At 57.0% G+C, this 13,020-nt stretch overlaps 1 protein-coding gene across 1 annotated transcript; it reads left to right on the forward strand.

Annotated features, from left to right (window-relative positions):
* Window positions 1-880: 880 nt before the first annotated feature.
* FAM43B (family with sequence similarity 43 member B) lies at window positions 881-1,835 on the forward strand. The gene is given in 2 exon segments (XM_061147825.1): window positions 881-1,770; window positions 1,772-1,835. Coding segments are annotated over 2 exon segments (954 nt in total).
* The last annotated feature ends 11,185 nt before the right edge of the window (window positions 1,836-13,020 follow it).

A 13,020-nucleotide genomic window follows, 5' to 3' on the forward strand; every position in this document is an offset into this window, starting at 1 on the left:
CTGCTCGGCCACCTCGGCTGGCTTTCTGCTGCGCAGATAGGAGGCGAAAGGAGCCAGGCCGGCCCCGGGAGGAACCCACCCGAACTCGCGCTCAGAGATGCGGGGAGGCAGGAGCTGCGGGTAAGGGGCAGTGGGCATCCGAGAAAGAGGAGGGGGGCACCGAACCCTCCCAGAGGGGCTGAGAGGGCGACCTGAGAAACTTGCACTGTCAAAGCCCTTGGGTCGATTTCAAGCGCTTCCTGCTCCTTGACCTCCGACAATAATGATTAAACCCGACCCACCGCGCCTGTGCCGGGTCTCAGGCGAAGAGCCCCGCTGGCCGGCGCGGGGGGAGGAGACGGAGGAGGGGACGAGAGAGCTAGCGGTCCCGCCCGGTGATGTAGGCAGCCGGGGGAGGTGGAGCCGCGACGCCTGGAGGAGTCCCCACCGCAGTCGCGGCTCTCGGTCTACCCCTCCGAGCAGCCAGCCTCCAGCCCCGGCTCCGGCGACCTCCCCGCCGCCGCAGTTTGGGCGGCTGGGACCGCGGGGTGCCCCCCTCTTCGGATCTGGGGGGGGCGCGTCTCCACCCCGCCCAGCCCCTGCCCCTCCTGGCTTCCCGGACGGCTGGAGCGACTCCCGGGGGAAGCTGTTCCCGGACGCTCAGGGCCGTCGCCCGGGCATCTCGGCTGCCAGCCCGGCTGAGCACCGGGCATCTGCGAAGCCAGCTAGCCCTGCCTGGCACTGGGCATCTGCGGGCACCGATTGTCCCCGGCGCCGCCCAGCTTCTCGAACGCCCTGGGCCGCGGGCTTCTGGGCGCGCTCCCCTCCCCCGGCCGCCGGGCCGGCCGCCCGCGAGCTCCCGGCGCCCCCAGCCCCTCGGGCCGCCGCCGCAGCCGCCGCGATGCTGCCCTGGAGGCGTAACAAATTTGTGCTGGTGGAGGACGACGCCAAGCGCAAGGCCAAGAGCCTGAGCCCCGGGCTCGCCTACACGTCTCTGCTCTCCAGCTTCCTGCGCTCCTGCCCGGACCTGCTGCCCGACTGGCCGCTGGAGCGCCTGGGCCGCGTGTTCCGCAGCCGGCGCCAGAAAGTGGAGCTCAACAAAGAGGACCCGACCTACACCGTGTGGTACCTGGGCAACGCCGTCACCCTGCACGCCAAGGGCGACGGCTGCACCGAGGACGCCGTGGGCAAGATCTGGGCGCGCTGCGGGCCGGGCGGGGGCACCAAGATGAAGCTGACGCTGGGGCCGCACGGCCTCCGCATGCAGCCGTGCGAGCGCAGCAGCCCGGGGGGCCCTGGGGGCCGCCGGCCGACGCACGCCTACCTGCTGCCGCGCATCACCTACTGCGCGGCGGACGCGCGCCACCCGCGCGTCTTCGCCTGGGTCTACCGCCACCAGGCGCGCCACAAGGCGGTGGTACTGCGCTGCCACGCCGTGTTGCTGGCGCGGGCGCATAAGGCGCGCGCCCTGGCCCGCCTGCTCCGCCAGGCCGCGCTGGCGGCCTTCAGCGACTTCAAGCGCCTGCAGCGCCAGAACGACGCGCGCCACGTGCGCCAGCAGCACCTCCGCGCCGGGGGCGCCCCCGCCGCCGCGCTGCCCCGCGCCCCGCTGCGCCGGCTCCTCAACGCCAAGTGCGCCTACCGGCCGCCCCCCGCCGCAGAGCGCGGCCGCGCGGCGCCGCGCCTCGGCAGCATTCAGGAGGAGGACGAGGACCGGGACGAGGACGCGGCGCCGCGCGAGCGGCCGGAGGTGCTCAGCCTGGCCCGCGAGCTGAGGACGTGCAGCCTGCGGGCCGCCCCCGCAGCCCCGCCGCTGGAAGGCCGGCCCCCGGGAGCGAGCTGGCCAGGCGCGCTGAGAGCCGGAGGTGGGGGTCGCGGGGCGGATGGACAGGCCTCGCGGCCCCAGAACCGGCCGGCCTGACGCAGAGCCTCTGGCCTCGGCCTTGCCCGCTGCGGCTTCCCCATGGTCCCCCCACCCCGCCCTTGCCTCCCTCGTGGTCTCTGTCCGCCCCGCGCCTCATCCCGGCTCAGGGTGACGCCTGACATGCCCTTGAGTGTGGGGGGCGGCGAGCTGGGGGAGCAGCAGTATTCCGTGTTCGCCCCCCACGCCCGGAGTCTGCCGGCGCCCTCCACTGTGGAATTGCCTCCCCGACGCTTAACACCAACCTGCTTTGCCCATAGGCCACGCCCTGCCTCCCCAAACATCCTCTCTAGAGAAGGGGGCTTGGGGAGGAGACTCTTCCAGAAAACCAGGATGGTGGCCTTGGATCCTGGCCCCGGTGGGTCTGCCCGTAGCCAGGGTAGCCCTGGGCAGGCATTCTTAGAGCGGGAAGAATAGTGGCCCCGGAGAGCTGAGGCCAGGCCCCAAGTGGCACCTGAGTCCACTGCCATACCACACAAGGAAGCGTGCCCAGCCTCTACGCCTGGCCTCTCCACCCCTTGGAGGACTTCTGGGACTTGGCTGCTCTGCCTGTAGAGAAAACAGGGATGTTCCTACCACCCCGAACAACAGACGGCCGGGAACAGCCCTGTGCAGCAGGCCGCGGCCCAAGCCTGTGTCCTGGCGCCCGCAGGCCTCCTCACCCACCCTGTCTTTCTGCGAACAAATGTGTGTGGGTCCCCACTCGGCGCCCCACAGCTAGGACCAAGACGTGGCCTCCAACAGAGGTAAGAGGACATCTGGCAGGTGTTTGAGGCCCTGACCGCCCAGCAAATGGACAGGGGAGAGATGTCCCCAAGCCAAGGCTTGTCAGAGCCGGAGGGTACTGACAGGACCCGGCTTCTCACAGCAAGATGAGGCTGGAGAGTGCGGTGACCCCAGCGGGGGAGCGGGCCCCTGCCCACATGTCTTTTAAGAAGGTCACTAAAAGCCCAAAGATCTATGTGTCACCAAATGATCATTGTAAATAAACCGTTCCTGCTTTTTCAGCCTGTCACCACTCTTGTGTTGTGCTTGATGCCAGGCCTGTTGATGGTGAAAAGATGATCATCAGACCCTTGAAGGGCAGGAGAGGTCCCAGGAAGCATCCCCCGTAGCAGCTGGAGCCAACTCTCAGGAGTGGGGGGGGACGAGAGAGTTGCTGCCAGGACCCTGTTCCCTTCATGTCAGGAGAGGAGACAGAAGCAGGTGCCTTGCCTGCAAATCACATGGGCTAAGCCTGGGAGGGGTGTCAGCTGTCTGTCTCGGCCTCCTGGAATGTCTGTCTGCCCGGGCACCAAACGCAAGTGTCTCTGGAGCATTTGGGCGGGGAGGGGGCAGGGGGCTGGGGCCTTCTCATGAGCTGTGTATCTTTGAGAAGGGGTGTGTGTGTGTGTGTGTGTGTGTGTGTCTCGAGGCAAATGGTATTTGCTGGGTCTCCTTGGGGATGTAAAAGAGAGGGGTGAGCAATCCAGTTTGCTTTCAGAGGAGCTGGAGAGGTCTATCGAGACCTTTAGGACAGCCTGAGTCCTGAGCTTGGATATCTTCTTTATTTCTGTGCTGAGTTGGGCACTGATCCCAGGCTTGTCCAGAGCCCAGACAAGCGGCCTCTGCAGTCAGCCACCATCAGGACGGCTCTGTGTCCTGCAGAACCGAGGGCACCCCTGTCACTTCAGCCTGGCGGAGCGCAGGCAGGGTCAGGGGACTTTGGAGGGGCAGGCTGGGCTGGGCTTCATCACGCGTTTGGGGAGTGACAGGGGCCCGCTACCGCTCACTGCGTGTTCACTGCTTCCCTCTTACCGACCTCCAGGGATTTGCTGGGGTTTTTCCCCATACGGAGAGATAGGAGAGACCTGGGAGCAGAGGAGGGGCTGCAAGCCAGCCCCTGGTGTTGGAGGCAATCTCACCCAGAAACACGGCCGCAAGCACAGCCTCTTTAATCAGAAGTGTGCAGCAGAAATGTACTGAACGCCTGCCTTGGGACAGACGCGGAGCTAGGTCCCAGCGGTCCGGGAGGCCCTCCCCCGTGGCTCACACATTCCCAAGTGAAATGCACATAACTAAAGGAACAGTTGCAATGGAATAATTCACAAGCAGGCTCCCAGTCTTAGCCTCTGCGCCTCCGCTTGTCTCCAGCAGCCTCCCAAAACACAGACACACACACACACAGACACACACACACACGACTGCCTTCCTTCCCCCGTTCACGCTCTGTTCTCTAGATCGGGAGTTACAGGACCAGAATGCAAGGACTGTCTGCCTCCTCCAGCTGTGTGATGCTGGGTAATGCATTCAGCCTCTCTGGGCCCCGCCTTTATCGATGGCAAAGTGGGAGACAGCTGATTCCTGTTCACAGTCTGATTGTAAGAAGGAAACAGAATGATGTCTGTGGAAAAGCTTTGGCAAATGACAATGCCCATATGAAGAACCACCATTTTACCGGTTTGTTACTGTTCAGTCACTAAGTCGTGTCTGACTCTCTGAGACCCCTAGGACCCCCAGCACGCCAGGTTTCCCTGTCCTTCACCATCTCCCAGAGTTTGCTCCAGTTCACATCTATTGAGTCGGTGATGCCATCCAGCCATTGCATTCCCTGTCACCCCTTCTCCTCCTGCCCTTAATCTTTCCCAGCATTGGGATCTTTTCCTATTTTACCCATAGGATTCTTCTGTTTAGGTTAGGATTTTTAGTCTGCCTTCCCCCGACCCCTACTCCACTCACCCCTGGCAATGGTGATTATAAGTCATTTTTATCTCTCTGTCTCTTTGCCACACTGCATGGTTTGTGAGTTCTCAGCTCCCCCCAACCAGGGATTGAACCCAGGCCAAGGCAGTGAAAGCACAGAATCCTAACCACTAGACCACCGGCGAACTCCCGCACCTCCATTCTCACTGTGTGTGACGGAGGGAGGCCCTGGTCCACCTTCCTTCTCGCAGTAGAGGATGAGATAAGCCACAAGCTGGCCAGTACAATGCCAACGGCCACCAGACCTCAGAGGGGGTGTTGGGGGCAGCTCTAGCTCCCCAGGCCCCAGGCTTCATTGCTCCCGAGGGAGGGAGGTCCAGCCTGGGAAACACCCCCTCCTTCTCTGCACTGACTTTGCCTTTATCCCCTGAGCTTAGACACAAGCTCAAGAAGATCCCTGAACCGTTGAGCAAGCCATGCGGCACCCATGTCTCATTTCTGGCATCCTTTCCCCACCTGTAAAATAAAAGTGGGAGCATTCTCTGAGTTCTGGGTTTCCCAGGTGTGCCCCAGGAGCTGCTGTGGGGAGTGATGGGGCGATGGAATAGGGAGGGCCCCCCAACCTGCTGTAACTGGAACGTCTTCTCTGTTTTCCCTTTGGGGTTTATGGGGTTCCAGTTGAATAATGGGAGCCTACCTCGCCACGTCATGTCCGACTCTTTGTTGCCCCATGGACTGTAGCGCGTCAGGCTTCCCTGTCTCTCACCACCTCCCAGAGTTTGCCCAAGTTCATGGAAACCTGCAGATTTTTCTTTTTGGAGGTCTTTTTTTGGGGGGAGGGGGATAGGTTGGCCATACCATGCAGCATGAGTCCATGTAGCATGGAGGATCTTAGTTCCCCAACCAGGGATCGAACCTGTGTCCACTGCAGGGGAAGCATGGAGTCTTAACCAAATGGGCCAGAGAAGTAATGCTGGGATGTGAACGTGGCAATGGAGGGCGTCCCAGAAACAACACACAGCCAGGGACAACTCCGGCAGTGTGTCTTCCCGGGACCTCTGGGGCCTTATCTGCTGCTCCCCTGATCCCACTCGAGAGGGGCTGGGCCGTGACCGGTGTGACTGGGCCGCAGCTCACAGCTCCAGCCACCCATGCCTTCCTGACTCCTGTTCCTCCCCTTCCATACACAGACGTGCTCCCGGGTCCCCAGACCTTGCCGTGTGCACCCACGTCCAGGCCCAGGCTCCTGCCATTCTCACCACCTCAAATGTCCTTTCCTTTGGCCGCACGTGTTCAGCCCTACCCTCTCACAAGGCCCAGTCCCGCCTCCTCGGAACTTTCCTTAATGCACACCCCTCCTCCACTCCTGCCAGATCCAGGGGTCATCTCTCCTCTCGGACTCAGAATGGGGCCTGTGCTGTTCTCGTGGTCCTCATCAGGTGACACCTCGGATTCCTGTTTTTATGGAAGTGTCTTACCTCTCATACTGCTTCGTAGATTCGTATTCATTTCCCCGTCCCCTTCAGTACTCCTTGGCAAGAAAGTTATGACCAACCTAGACAGCATATTAAAAAGCAGAGACATTACTTTGCCAACAAAGGTCCATCTAGTCAAGGCTATGGTTTTTCCAGTGGTCATGTATGGATGTGAGAGTTGGACTATAAACAAAGCTGAGCACTGAAGAATTGATGCTTTTGAACTGTGGTGTTGGAGAAGACTCTTGAGAGTCCCTTGGACAGCAAGGAGATCCAAACAGTCCATCCTAAAGGAGATCAGTCCTGGGTGTTCATTGGAAGGACTGATGCTGAAGCTGAAGCTCCAATACTTTGGCCACCTGATGCAAAGAGCTGACTCATTTGAAAAGACCCTGATGCTGGGAAAGATTGAAGGCGGGAGGAGAAGGGCATGACAGAGGATGAAATGGTAGGATGGCATCACCAACTCAATGGACATGAGTTCGAGTAAACTCCAGGAGTTGGTGATGGACAGGGAGGCCTGGCGTGCTGCAGTCCATGGGGTCGCAAAGAGTCAGACACGACTGAGCGACTGAACTGAACTTCAATACCTTGACCACCGCAGAGCAGAGAGTGAGGCTCCATAGTAACTTGTTGAATGAATATGTGAATGAATGAGCCAGACGGAAGAGCCATCACGGGATAGGAAACCAAGTGGGTGGAGGAACGTTCCTTCTGCCAGGCTTCTGCCTGGGGATGCTGAAGGGGAGCTATCCTCAGATGTCCTGCTAAGGGGGAATGGCTCTTCTTGGGGAGGAAAACCGTGGCCCAAGAGATGAGGCCAGCGGAAGAGACCGCAGCCCCTGTCCCTGGGGTCCGCTCTGAGTGCCAAAGCCCCAGGTTGGGGCCTCCTCCCTCTCTGGTCTAGTCCAGCCCTGGCAGAGAGCTGCCACTCACAACACAGAGCAGCTCCTGGCAGACACCAGCCACCCTCCGGGTTCGCAGTCTGGGCAGCCGGAAGATCATCCAGACAGATGCCATCTCTAATTTAACACAGGCGGTCAGATCTTGGGCTTGGGCACAGGATGGACCTGACTGCCGGTCCCAGAGCTGCCACTTGATGACGGCTTTATAACTTGGAGAAGGTTTCTGAAAGCTTTCGGCGCCTTGATTTTCCATCTGTAAAAACAGGGGTGGGTGAGTTCTAGATTTTATACAGTGTTGGGAGAATGAAAGCTTTGCACATCTGAATAATTTAGCACAGTGCCCAATGCACACAATAAGTTGTAACTGCTGCTCTTGTGTTGCTTATTATCATTTTTACCTGGCACTCTCCTTACTGACAGCCCTGGGATGAGGAGATCAGGTCCCTGAAGCACTAAATATGCTGCTTGTTCATGCCCTGGGGTGGCATCATCTCTAAATCACTGTAGAAGATCCAGCTTCAGCTTGTCTTATTTTCATCTCCAGTTGTTCAGCCACGTGAGCGTGATTACCTTAACACTAGATTAGATCTAATATCTTATGCTTTTGCTTCTCCTTCTCCCCTGAGCACCCGGCACAATGCCAGGCGCACAGTGAGCATGTCAGAGGTCAGTGAATGAATGAATGATTAGCTGCTGCCTGCAGCAGTGTTGGCACATGGTCTTCCCAGCTAAGGTCTTCATAAAGCTGGGGTGCCAGTCCTTTGTGGTGATGGGCCATCTTCCCTCCAGCTCCTGTCTGCCCTTAGCTACGGGCTGTGGGGCAGAGGAGGGCTTCCCATGTGGCAGCTAGTGGTAAAGCAGGAGGCATAAGAGACGTGGGTTCAAACCATGGGTCAGGAAGATCCCCTGGAGGAAGGCACAGCAACCCACTCCAGTATTCTTGCCTAGAGAACCCCATGGACAGAGGAGCTTGGCGGGCTACAGTCCTCGGGGTCACAAAGAGTCGGACACGACTGAAGTGACTTCGCACGCCCACAAGCATGGAGCGGAGGAAGGTGCTGCTGGCTTAGAGACCAGTAAAGTTAGCTGAAAAGGATTGAGGGGGCTGACACATGGATCTGAGGGGTCTTGCAATCAAAACCGTTCTCTCTGTCCCTTTGTTCTACTGCCCGCCTGTCCGCAGAGCATCTATGGGCTTGGCAGCTGATTCAGGATAAAAAAGCCTCCTCATCACTCAATTTAAGAATGCGAAGGAGGTTAGGTAGGCAAGGGATGAAGGGGGCAGGTGGATCCAGACATCATAAAGGAGACTGCAGCTGGAAAGATTGGGCCAGTCCTGCTGCATGCCAGGGACAAAGGCTGAAGGACTTAAACTGTTCTAGAAAGCACAGATGGGTCTTGTTTTTGCCTGCCCGGGATTTACCCATCCCTCTTTTAAGGTACAGACTGCCTCCCCTTTCTCCCTGGCACTGAGATGTGGTTATGTGACTAAGCTGTGGCCAGTACAATAGATGAGTGCCTCTCCCGGGGCCTGGACCAAACAAAATGTAACCTTTGCTTTATTCTCCCGCCGACCTGTTGGACGTCATCAACCCAGGGTGTCCTTGGAAGCTAAGTGTTGAAGATGACAGAGCCTCCACCAGCCTGGCCCCTGGATGAGCATAAAAAGTAGAGCCCCAGCCCTGACACCAATGGGAGCAAGAAATGAAACTGTATTGTGTTAGCTGCTGACATATTGGGGTGTTTATTGCAGCATGTGGCTTACCTGGACTAACGCGCTCTTCTTGAGACCCACTGCCCTGATGCTCTTGGTAAAACCATCATTCTCTGCTTTTGGTCCCTGGGGCTTCAGGTGGAGCTTGACTTCACACACATGGGCTCCAGAAGAGGACATATGATTCAGGCCTGACCCATCAGAATTATCCCATATCCTTAGCCCTAGAGATCAGTTCTGGGATGAGCATGTGACATGGTCAGAGCCACTGGAACTTTGTCCTGGGACCTCCATTGGAAACTCTTGGGAAGAGAAACGCTCACTTTCTGCTGGAGTTGCTGAGAGGTAGGGAGAATGTCTGGTGGTGCTGGCAGCCACCTTGCCACCATGAGGAGAGAGAGAGAGCCAGAGAGCCAGCAGGGAAAAGAAGAGTGGGCCATCAGCCCCACGGCATTTGTTTGAGGCCCTGGATCTCACCAGGCCTGCCCAGGTCTGCCCCTGGAGTTTCAGTGCCTTGAGCCAATTGTTGTCGATGTTATTCAGTCACCAAGTCACGTCCGAGTCTTTGCGACCCCGTGGACTACAGCACTCCCGGTTCCCCTGTCTTTCACTCTCACTGGGAGTGTGCTCAGATTCATGTCCATTGAGTCAGTGATGCTATCCAGCCACCTCATCCTCTGTCACCCCCTTCTCCTTTTGCCTTCAGTCTTCCCCAGCATCAGGGTCTTTCCCAAACAGCCTGGAGCCAATGAGGTCTACTTTCCGCCTAAGCCAGTGTGAGCTGAGCTTTCAGCTGTTGCATCTAAGACGGCTCTGGCCCTGCCAGCTATTCCATGTTCTCATCAGCTCAGCAGCTCTGGAAACGGGGGATTGTTGAAGAGCTGCAGGGTCTGTCGTGAGGCCCGACTGTGCGACCTTCAGCCGGCTCACCGGATCCAAACGTTCCCGGCCCTCTCCCTCTCTGAGGTCACTGGATCTTCCATCCGGGCTGCCCCTCGCGCACCTTCCCAGGCCCCTCTCCCTGGAGCAGCCTCCTTCCCTGCTCACAGCACCTGCTCCTCCACGCCTCCAATCAGCATGTGTCCGACCCTGACTCCACGCGCCGCTGCACTCAGCCTCACCAGTCTCTGGCCTTCCTTCAAATGCTAGAGCTCGAGGCTGATCGGTGCAGCCCAGGATGGTCACCCCAGATCACGAACAAACCCTGGGCCGCTCTCTTGAGACTGGGGAGTCGGCTCATCAGATGTTAAGTGTGGCTGATTAAGCCAGTCTCCCAGGGGACCATCAATGGTGGAAGTTCCTTTCCTTTTTTTTTTTTTTTTGGCCACACTGCGCAGTTTGTGAGACTGTGAGATCTTAATCGCCCTACCAGAGATCGAACCTGCATTCCCTGCAGTGGAAGCTTGGAGCCTTAACCACTGGACCGCCAGAGACAGGGCATCTCTGATAATAGCACGAGGTCTCAACAGGTTGATCTTTGGAGTCAAAGGCCTGGAAATGCTTGTTACTCATTTTGGGACACAGACAAGTCACTTGACTGCTCTGTACCCCCATTTTCTCTGTAACACAGAGGCAACAATCCCAGCCATTCCTGCTGCAGAGGACTATTGTGTAAGGAGCTGTTCGAGTGGGATGGGGCGTGAGAGGGCTTTGAAAAGCATCAAACGCCCCACGAGGGGCAGGGTGCTTCCTTCCTGACGCCAGGACGAGCAAGTTGGAGGGAGGCCACCCCACAACATCCAGGCTGAAGGGCTCCTATGTGTGGAGAGAAGCCCACAGCCAAGGGGGTGAACACAGACCGCAGGGAGGGCGGTCTAAGGTAGACATCTGCAGGGGTTCCCAGAAGGAGAGAGTGACATGACCCGGAAGTGGCTTCCCAGCTCAGACAATAAGCTCACACGCACCTCCCCGCAGGGCAGCCTCGAGGGATGGCTGGTTTCAATCAGTCTGCAACCAGAGGGGTGGCAGGGGAGGCGCCGGAAGACCCTTGCAGCCCAAGCGGCCTCTGAAGCCCCAAAGCAGGGGCAGGAAGGAGCAGGAAAGAGCGGGCTGGAGCATCTGCTTCTCGTGGTGTCATCACACCTGTGGTCTCAGATCCCACAGGCCCTGGGCAGCTCCCGCACATCTCCGGGCACCAAAACCAGCCTCAGATCGTGAGCGATCGGCAGCCTTTGAAATAGAGGCCCAGATGCCAGGAGGGGAGAGGGACATCCCAAGGTCCAAGTGGATACCGCCCACACCTGCCCCTCCCTACGTCCCTCAGTCTCCAAAGGACATAAGCTCAGAGACTGGCATCACAGCGCCCCTCCGCCAGAATCTCAGTGATACACAGGTGCAGATGGTGAGCTGGGTCCTGGGAGGTGGGCTGCAGTCTTTAGGGAAAGTATGCACACACATGCGCACACACACACACTAGATAACTGATGTTACAGACTGCAGCTTATTCTCTCCCACCTCTCTCCCGACTTGTGAGCACAAACAAACCCACATATGTACATACAGAGATCTTTGTTGTTTGGTTTTCACAAAAACAGAGTCTTTCTCTAACACATCCTGCAGCTAGCTTTATCACTTACATCACGTGCCTCCCTCCAGCTCAGTGGCTCTCTGCCTAACTCATTCGTCTTTTAATAGCTGCAAATGTATCTGACCATCCCCTGCTAATGTCTGTGCAGGTTGTTTCCTGTTTTTAAAAACACCTAATACATGTCTGCTGTGTGCAGATCCTGGATGAAGGAGCAGACGTGTGCTGAGAAGATCCACATGTGGGCAGAAAACAGGATCAAGAAGAGTTAACACTAATTCCTGGAGCTGGGCTCTCTCAGCCAGAAAGGCCTTTAGAGCTTGTGGTCCAATCTCCTGGTTTAAAGATGAGAAAGGGGATTTGTCCAAGGTCATATCACTCACTACTGAAAAATCTGGGGCCACGATTTAGGTCTTTTGACTCCCAGACTAGTAATATCCTGTCTTCTATACAAAAGCCATTAAAATAAAAATTTGAAATAGGGCCAAGAAAGGTTTATTTAAGCTTGTTGTTGGACACTCTAAGTCATATCCTACTCTTTGTGACCCCCATGGACTATAGCCCACCAGGTCAACTCTCCATGGGATTTCCCAGGCGAGAATACTGAAGTGGGTTCCATTTCCTTCTCTAGGGGATCTTCCCGACCCAGGGATCAAACCCTCATATCCTGCATTGCCAGGCGGATTCTTTACCACTGAACCAAAAAGTTACAGATGCCTAAAATTTAGGGGTTGAATAAGGAGATAAGATGTACTCAAATCCCTTAGAGATAATGACAAAGGGACAGGGCCTCTTTTTATAGTCTTCCTCTTGCCCTTCTCACCAGGCAAATTTGCCCAAACACAAGCTCATATCTGCCTCAGGGCCTTTGCACTTGCCACTGCCCAGGGAGGGACCACACTTCCCTCAGATTTCTGCTTGGCTGCCGCCTTCTCACACACAGATCTCAGCTCCACCGTCCCCGCTTCAGAGAGGCCCTCCTTGTTTCCACCCTCCCCACAACTAACCAACCTGTTCAGCCCTCATGTATCCCATTATCCTGCTTGTTGTCATCATCTGTAAAGACCTCAGACATGTGTGTATCTGTCTGCTCATTAACAGTCTCTTCCATTAGAATAGAAGCCCCATGAGGCAGAGAACTTGCCTGTGGAGGACACTGCCTGGCGCGTGGTTTGTAATTAGTAATGATTTGAATTGACAGAGCCCATGTCTCCTGGTTGCTTGCCCAGGGATGCTCCCACTGCACCCAGAGGTATCTGGGTTACACTGGGGCTAGAGAGGCTACTGGCCCTGGCTCCTGGAGAGAGTGCTGGCTGCCAGCTTCCGTGAGGAAGGGGGCAGGGATCCTGCAAGGATTCAGTTCAGTCAGTTCAGTCACTCAGTCACATCCAACTCTTCGCAACCCCACGGACTGCAGCACACCAGGCCTCCCTGTCCATCACCAACTCCTGGAGTTTACCCAAACTCATGTCCATTGAGTCAGTGATGCCATACAACCATCTCATCCTCTGTCCTCCCCTTCTCCTCCCACCTTCAATCTTTCCCAGCATCAGGGTCTTTTCAAATGGGTCAGTACTTCACATCAGGTGGTCAGAGTATTGGAGTTTCAGCTTCAGCATCAGTCCTTCCAATGAATATTCAGGACTGATTTCCTTTAGGATGGACTGGTTGGATCTCCTTGCTGTCCAAGGGACTCTCAGAGTCTTACCCAACACCATAGTTCAAAAGCATCAATTCTTTGGCGCTTGGCTTTCTTTATAGTCCAACTCTCGCATCCATACATGACCACTGGAAAAACTATAGCCTTGACTAGATGGACA

The sequence above is a fragment of the Dama dama genome, chromosome 8 (genome assembly GCF_033118175.1).
Source record: "Dama dama isolate Ldn47 chromosome 8, ASM3311817v1, whole genome shotgun sequence".
Lineage (NCBI taxonomy): Eukaryota > Metazoa > Chordata > Mammalia > Artiodactyla > Cervidae > Dama > Dama dama.